This window comes from Poecilia formosa, unplaced genomic scaffold (assembly GCF_000485575.1).
Source record: "Poecilia formosa unplaced genomic scaffold, Poecilia_formosa-5.1.2 Scaffold401, whole genome shotgun sequence".
NCBI lineage: Eukaryota > Metazoa > Chordata > Actinopteri > Cyprinodontiformes > Poeciliidae > Poecilia > Poecilia formosa.
Genome location: NW_006800340.1, coordinates 155,781 through 164,539, shown reverse-complemented (window position 1 = coordinate 164,539; position 8,759 = coordinate 155,781). Strand labels below are relative to the sequence as shown.

At 38.9% G+C, this 8,759-nt stretch overlaps 1 protein-coding gene across 5 annotated transcripts in view; it reads right to left on the bottom strand.

Moving 5' to 3' along the window:
* Positions 1-1,702: 1,702 nt before the first annotated feature.
* The window catches only part of LOC103154796 (Leucine-, glutamate- and lysine-rich protein 1), a 130,587-nt gene continuing 123,530 nt past the window's right edge, over positions 1,703-8,759 (bottom strand). For 4 of the 5 annotated variants that reach the window (XM_007576213.2, XM_016663040.1, XM_016663041.1 and 1 more), the window contains one exon: positions 1,703-2,249. In XM_007576213.2, coding sequence (XP_007576275.1) covers positions 1,809-2,249 — 441 coding nt within the window. In that variant the 3' untranslated portion in view covers positions 1,703-1,808. Of the gene's footprint in view, positions 2,250-6,418; positions 7,819-8,759 lie in introns of those variants that run through there. The other variant, XM_016663044.1, reaches the window with a different exon arrangement.

Here is an 8,759-nt window from a genome sequence, read left to right as displayed (position 1 = left end):
GCTTTGGCTTTCTTTATGCTAAGGCATGTATTCTATACCAAATGAAAAACAGCTGGATTCCAATAACAGACAGAGATTCCTCAAAATGAGAAACTGCCAGTAACCTAAAAATTATTAAACAATAGTCTCAACATTTTTGCTTTCCACAAGAAAATTTCTTAGAAACTTTCTGGAAGTAATTTCTGCAGGAATCACAAATTGGGATTACGCCTCTCATTATATTTATCAGACTTACATGATGCCGCTTGAGTGGGTTTTGGACACAGTTTCTAGTCCTGGTCAGTGGTTTGTTAAGTACTGATTTCCAGTTTAGTCTTTCAGTTTTTCGAACCACAATTATGAAACACGGACAGAACATTTTAAAAGAATAATCAGGAATCCACACATAAAAAATGGAATTATTATCCACCGACTGACTGGCTCTTAGAAATGCTCTGACTTCTTGTAGCATTTGGAACCATAAACTGAAAATTAGTCATATTTAACAATAATAAAGCAAGAAAAAAAGTGAGAGAAAGTGAGTCAGTTGAAGATTGTGATCAAACTATGGCGTAAGGATGGGGTATTAAAAATTCAAGCATTCTCCTTTTGAGCATGTTATCTCTACTTATTTGTTCTTTCTGATCTCATTTCTTCAGATTAAACATTCACTCAACCCTTCTACTGTAAACATTAATCTGTGTCTGTGTTGTGTTAATCTAACAATATATAAGCAGAATTTTTACTCTGAGATTAATTAAAGACTTACATATGAAAGAGTAAATAAAAAAATAATTAACTGATTGATGGACATAAAGAAACTATCCGCCTCATAAGAAAGCTCAGTTCAAGCTTTTATTTTCCGTTCAAGGATTCTGGACAAACATACATCGGCTTCACTGAAATGATCTTATTCAACACAGTGTGAAAAAGGTACAAATATGAAATCAGAAATCACTGTTCACTTCTCTGTACATGAACCGCAGGGTTTAGTGGACAAACCAACTGCACGTGTGTGTAGCCAAACAGGATGTGTTGCCAGGAGAAAATAATCTTTCCACGTCTTTTATGTGTGAGTGAAGTGCACGTGTGCATTGTCTCGCAGACGAACTGGGAGAGAGGAAAACGGGGAAGTCAAACCAAAAGCTTGCATCCATGTGTGTCAGTAAGCAGGGAAATGAGTTCCGTGCCTCTCACAATTCATGCATTTCTCCTATTGTGCCAATTCATCCCAAACGCAGAGGGAGCGGAAGCGAAAGGAGCGAGGGAAAGACCTTGCAGAGACTGAATGATGTCAGTAACACAAGCCTGATGGGAAGAGAGTTTGTGTAATTGTGTGCGTGAGTGTGGGTGTGTGTTTGGAGGGGGGTGACTGCTGGACAGTTTCTTTTGTGGTTGCCTGCCTTTTGTTTGTGTCCATGGGTGGGACAGGAGCGGCTGTTGTGCTCCTTCGGGACTGATCCGTGTGACAGGCTGTGGGTCTGTCTGTGTCTTTATGTACTGGTGTGTTTGTAAAGCTCTTTGTGTGCCAAAAAGAGCGTGAGACTTTGGTTGCAAGAAAATGCAAAGACAGATGCGCTTTAGTTCGAGATTGTCTGCAGTAAAGCTGCAGCTCCTAATGCCAGCAGGAGTCATCACTTCTGTTGAAGTGGGAAAGGTTGGTGTGTTTAAGTTTTAGATGAGGTGATTAAAAGGACATAAGACTCTTAACTGAACAAGAAAGCACTACTAATAGTATTTTTACTAAGAGTTGATTGAGAACAAAAAGACAATTCTGTTTTTCGGGTCACATGTTTAATCTTGCAGAACTTCTTCATTCAGTTTGGTTTCTAGAGCATTTCTGTTTTCCCCATCATTAATCTGACCTTGCGTCTGACCTCCCTCTCTGCGCCGCTTGTTTTCAGTCTAGGCAGCTTCCCCTCCTGCTTTTTTGCTCCACCCACAGCTCCACCACCCTTCCTGGACTCCAGACTCTCCTCTGCTCCCCCCACTTTTATATGCAGGCCTCCGTCTTTGTCTGTGCAGGCAGAGGGGGGCTGGAGTGAGGCTGGTGAGCAGGGAAGAGGCCCTCCGGCGTTACCCTGGGGATAAACACGCTTGTTGCCCGGGGTTGCCTGCGTCTCCGGGGGGTCTGGAAAAGACCCGGCGGAACTCCGGGGAGAGATTATGGATTGGAGCCCGAAAAGCTCCTGCTGGGCTTGAGACAGAGCAGCAGTCAGCTCCTCCCTCTCCTCGCACTCCTTCCATACCGTATCCTGGAGAAATGCCACCTGGAAAGTGATGAGAACAGACATAAAACTATTCTACCTTCTTTTCGCTTATGAAACGAATAAATCTGCAAAACCACCGCTGACGATATCCACTGTAACAAGGAGCAGAAGGTAGTGCACAATAGACGCTGAGAATTGGTGTTTGTTTTGTTTACATCATATTGAGGATTAGTAGATTGTGAGATATTTAACAAATGCAAACAAAAATATATTTTCACAAGAACTTATGAAATGAAGCACGCAATAATCTTTGCAAATGAGGAAATATTTGTTGTGGCATTTTTCTTGTATGGAAATTTCCAGTCAAACTAAACCTTTTTGACAATCTTCAGTCATTTTTAGAAGTCTATAGAAGTCTTTGTTTCTTGCATAAACTGCTTTTAAAGACTATTGCATAATCCTGTTAACAATGGTATATTTAAGCAAATAATTCAACAATTGTCTTACAAGTAATAAGGCAAAAGACACAATTAACCAGTCTAGATGTAAGCAGAAGTTTGTAAATGCCGCAAAAACTTGTTTCACAAGTCGGCAGAGTGAACATGTGGAAAACATTAGAACAGGAAACGACATGCCCCCTAGTGGTGGCTGAATGAAGATTCAACTAAACTCAAAGGACATCAAAACATAAAGCAATGTAAAGCAAAGCTGTTTTACATATAAGATATTATTAGTAGTGTAAATGGTCTAAACTGGCTGGTGGAAATATATATATATATATATATATATATATGTAATTATTATATATATATATATATATATATGTAATTATTATTATTATTATTTTTTTTTAAGTATTTGTTGTGGGGTTGTTCTCTTATAGGTCTAGTAGTCACTAGTGCTTAGAGCCTGTGCTAGAGTCAGTTCTTAACTAGTTAAAAAAAAAAGTACTGGTTTGGTTTTCCATACTCTGAACCAACTGTGTATATATATATTTATTTTTTTTTATTTTTTTATTTTTTGTAATTTCTTGTAGTTCTTTAAGTGGACCATAGCCTAAGAGACCCCAAAAAATTAATAGACCGAAATACTTTTTATAAATATAAATTTGTAGTTCTAAAGATATTTATGGCTTTTTATTTTGTCATTTACAATTTTATGAAGAAGGAGGATCATGCAGATTAAACTATGATGTCATTTCATTATTTTAAGAGCAGTCAGTACCTGCTTACTTGACTGAGGAGTTGGCAGCGGTGGCTCTGAGCCACGCCCATCTTAGACATGAATGTGGAAGTGAAACGTTCAGAAAGTGAAAGAAACTGCAGCAACCTGACACTTAAACGTGAAAATCAATTTTGTGGTGACAGAAAAGGTGACTGTTCCGAGCAGCGCCAGTGACATTTAAAATTGGCACAGTCAAAAAAAAAAAAAAAAAAAAGAGACTCGGTCAGCAAGACCTAACAGGCAAGATACCCAAAAACAGACACAGCAGGAACAATGCTGAATTAAAAGCACTTAGACTGCACTGTAGTGATGCACAAAAGCACTGGAGATCTAATAGACAAAATGTGTCCCCTTTATGATTACAGGAGAAGTTAAAATCCATTACATCACTGGGAGCAATATGGGACACATTAGGCTGTTTACATCCAGAAGACTACTGACAAATAAATGTTTTTTTGTGATCCGGGAAAGTGTGATTAGAACCAGCCACACAGAAAATAAAGGATGATATACAGAAGCTGCTAGCTTTATATCCAAGGCCAGAAATTTGAAATTAAAAGTCATTCTTTCAAGTTCTTTCAAGGCTGCCTGATGAGGTCACCTGCCTTTTTAACTAACACGAAGCAAGAGGTTATAAATACTACTGGCGCATTTAACCACAAACATGTGTCGTTTGAACAGTTTACATCATTAAGACCATCTGCCATTTGATGACACACATGTGTTGTTTCCATCATCCTGTGATTAAACGTTAAACTTAAACTCTCCAATTCAGCGGCTATAGGAGACTCCAACAGATGCCCGTTGGCAGTCTCCGTGGACTCTTCTTCTAATTAATACCACAGTCAAAGTAAATGTTTACAGCCATATTTGGAACATATGTGTCTTTAAAATAACTATAAGGCCAGAGGAGGAATTAAGGAGAGACGTTGTGGTATCCATTTTGGACCATCAGTGATAATTACAGAATAAACCTCCACATACGCACAGAAGCTCAAGAGGGGGATTCTGAAAATTAGTGACTCAATAGGAGACTAGTCTTTGCCAAGACTAGTCTCAAAGAGATGTTGGTCCTTAGAGAAAATGTACTAAGTGGATCAATTAGGATATATGGAAACTTATTTGTTGCCATTCTGAAAGCAAAAAGCAAAAAACAAAAACCTTGGGGATTATATTTTAGACTAAAGCAAAGTAATTACTACAACCGCCCTTGGTAGCTTCCCTGTTGCCTCTCTGTTTGTCTAGATTGCAGTTGCCCAGCACAGAAGTGCTCCACAAATTGCATCAATATGGAGTTTAACAACTTTAATTGGCCAAGTTTAAGCTTAATTCTAACATGTTAACTAGTGTTCTTCCTTCTGCTACAGACTGTTATATCGTTTCCAAAGCAATCAGTCTGTGTAAAGACACGTCATGCACACAGTTCTAGCTTGTTCCCTTGTTGTTGTGCTGTCCACGTTTTACGAAGTTGTTCAACCTTATTTGGTTCCAGCAGAATTCAATCTGTTATTGCTGTTTAATTTGTCTTGTACATCAGATCAGGAAAAGAGGTCAAACCCATCATACTGTGTGTGTGTTATTGGTGTAAGTCAAGAAACCAGTGGGCTGTGTAAAGGAACACTGTTGCCCTGATTTACATATAAGGCGTCCATCAGCCATATTGCATCTGACCTCAGTGCTGACAAAGGTTGTCTGACTTTCAAAGTCAAGAGAAGGTCATCAGATGGACGTCAAGCACAAACTCACAAACCTCATCCTTTTAGTGCGTCACTCTCAACCAAATTCCACTGGGAACACATACACAATAACTCACACACACACCCGTACACACACACTTTTGTCTGTGTGTGTGTTTTATGTAACCCCAGTCTTTAGCGAGAGGTTTAAGGGTCAGGCAGGTGTCTTTTTCCTCCAGACACTGTGATCTTTTTCAGTTGTTCTGCTCAACTGAAACAATGCCGCAAAGAGAGGGGGAGAGAACCAGGAAGCCCAGTGGAGGGGGGTGGCTGAGTTTTAGTGGCTGGACTTTAGCCAGACTGCCAGAATCTGACCGGAAAAAAAGGGGAAAGAGGGAAAGCAAAGAACTCAGGCGATAATCTTAGTCTGAATAAAGAAAAAAAAAAAAAACAAACAACCTGCGTGTATTTGCATGTGTGATCCTGCTTGCAGTCGACAAAAACCTACTACTTGATTTTCTCAGAAAATTGGAGTACTATGTAAAATAGATTTAAAATATTAAATTTTTATTACAGATTGTTGTGTTATTACAAAATTATAATGGATACGACTAACAACAGTTGTCTCAACTTAATTTGTGTATCACTTTAAAATAAACCAGTTACACCAAAGGAACAGTAAAATAATTCATAATTACCAAATACAAGGAGGGAAAGCTGCAAAATAAATACCAAAAGCTGCTTTAATGGCGATGGTGCTACTGTGCTTGATTTCCCAGCAAAGAGCTGTGGAGTATTGTCAAGATTAAGATGAGAGACAGCACACCCAGTAATGCAGGCTGCTTTTAAAGTCTCCATGCAACACTGAACTATATTGTACAGTATGTACTTGGCTGATATTTCTGTAATAAAAATCCTACTTTTATTGGTCCTAATATTTAATATTTAAATTTCCAAGGAAACTTTTGGTATTATTTAGCTCTAAGTGCACAAGTGTACAAAATCAAATACAAGTTTTGCCTTTTTTTTCTTTTCTTTCTTTGTTTTTTTTAAATAAATACCTAAAATAAATAAACTTTCCAGTGATGTTCTGATCTTTTGAAATTCACCTTCGAGAGTCACAAGTAACGGTTTGAAATATTTGGAGTCTTACAGTGGGGCCTTTGTGACCATCGTCCACATGTGTATTATTTCAATAGAGGCATATTAAAAAAATCTGCAACACATTTGTTGCACTCATCAAGAAAGTTAAATTTGGAATTTAAAAATATGACAAACAACTTGAACAAATTTTTATCAAGTAATTAAACAACACTAGCACCAGAGGCAGTGTTTGAAAACGCAGACACAGTTTATTGTGAGATAAAAAATTGAATTCTATGAATGCAGCAGGAGGCTATATTAAATCTGAAATTGATGTTCCAGTGGGTTCCCATTTGGAATTTGCAGTTTACAGGATGCTCAATCATGTGGACACAAATCCATAAACACAACTGTGGCCCCTACACCGAATGACGGTAAGTGGTTTTGATGGGAAGTTGTTCTGATTTTTTTTTTTTTTACGGTCTTAAAATAACATATAGTTCCCAAGAGAATGATCATTATTTTGTTGTCTGGAAAAACAGATAGGTGAAAGGTCACCGATGTCCTTCAGCAGTCGAGGAAAACGCTCAGACTTTGACACAGTAGCTTAGCAACAGGGTGATATCACAAGGTCATGATCAAAACCAAGTTATCTCCAACCAACATGCACGTACACACACGTTCACAGATCAATACTACTGAGGAAAAAACACAATAAGAGAGATGGACCAGATACACGCTGGGATGGATCATTAAAAAGATGTAGTTAAAAACAGAAAAACCAAAAGGAATAGAAAGAACAGGGGGGAAAGAAGAGATTATGCAAAGAGATCTGCATTGACTTCCGTCACTGAACGGTAAAAGAAAAGGTCTGTTTAAATGAGTCGAGAAAGATGAGGGCGGAGGCGGTGGGGGAAGCTGCTGAGCTGAAGGTCTACGACAGACATAAAGGAGCATGTCAGCTGTGAAATTAGCATCGGGGCACCTTGAACTGGCTCAACTATTCTGGACAGGCTCTCTGAAAGGAAGGCAGTTAAAGAGGCTGGATGGAGAGCAGAGAGCGAGAGCTGTTAGAAGGCTGTCAAACCACAACACTACAAATCTCAGCAGCATAAATGTGAGAGGCAGAGATGCACTGCGATGAACAAGTAATGACAAGATGGTAAGAGGCAAATATGGGACTTAATAACCTTTACAGGGTAGTGTAGGGTGATGTATATATAGATACATACATACACACAAGTGTAAAATTAAGTTTTCTGAAAGATACGTTCCTCATGAATAATTCCATGTTTTACAACTGAACAAATTTACACCTTTTTTTTTTATAGAAGACATGACATTCTGTTCACCCATGCATTCTGATTTAAGACTTTGCATTTTTCTTGTATTGATTAACAGTTTGTCATAGAATTTTATATAAATATACAGAAGAAATGTACGTCTCGAAATGCGACAGGTGCCCGTCAAACTGAGAAATCACCTGATCTGCTCTTCTCCCACTATGCATGATCAGAGATCAAAGCGAAGCATTTTGGTTTTGCTTTGATCTTTTGCGACTTTAGAGTTTTGGTTTGCCCCACAGCTCTCAATAGCCCTTTTTCTGAAGCCACAGCATGTAGTTGTTCTCAGTCAGCAAAACAGACCTGAAAAGAGCAAACATTCAAAATACTTTTACAAGGTTTTGGAGAGAACATAAGAATCACATGTCTAAAGACTGCAACCAAGTTGAAAAAAATACAACAATAAAATGCTAACTTCCCAGGAATGCATGCTCAGTTAGATGCTTTAGATGGATGCAAATTTTTTAGTTTTTTTTTTTATTTTTGTCATTAAAAAAACCGCAAGCTTGACAGTAGTATCAAAATTACATGAGGTGACAGTTTGCCACATCCCTGCTGGAATGAAGTGAACATTAAAGTTTCTGATGTATAAAAAACATGACTATTTATTTCAGCTTCGGTCGTTTGTTTGGTAGATAATTTGCAAACCAAGACACAGAAAGCTGGTCTCAAACCCAGACAGGGAAGCAGCCACAAAAAAATGAGACGTTTGCTTGTTTGCATGGGATTGTGTGCGTTAGTGGTTAGACAGCTGATGCATGTCGTAACTGCAGCCTCACACTCCAACACAGCAAACACATTCACTGCAAAGGTCGAGCAAATTTAATGTTGGTTCTCAGTTTAGGAAGCTGTCCTGAGAATCCTCCCCCCCCCACCCCCAAGTCTTTTTTTTCCCCACTGCCGTACACATACGCAGTGCGTCTCCCTCATTCAGTCCTCTCTGCAAATCCTTTATATGTGCATCCCGTCTTGCTCCCTTTCATGTCCTTCCCTCCTTTCACATTTTATCTCTGGGCTCAAACAAGCTGCATGTGGACAGCGCTGGCACAGAGATGCATCCCTACGCACTCGGCACCTGGGACAAATGTGAGCTTCATCTCCAGCGCTCTCGCTTTTTCTGTCCATTTAAAAGTCGCTCACTATGTTCGTCGGCCGTCACACTCTCATAAAATACACAGTGGCTAAATTTATTCCTGGTGTTGTGTAGCTGCTGTTGGCACAGAAACATACGAGTGGGAAATACT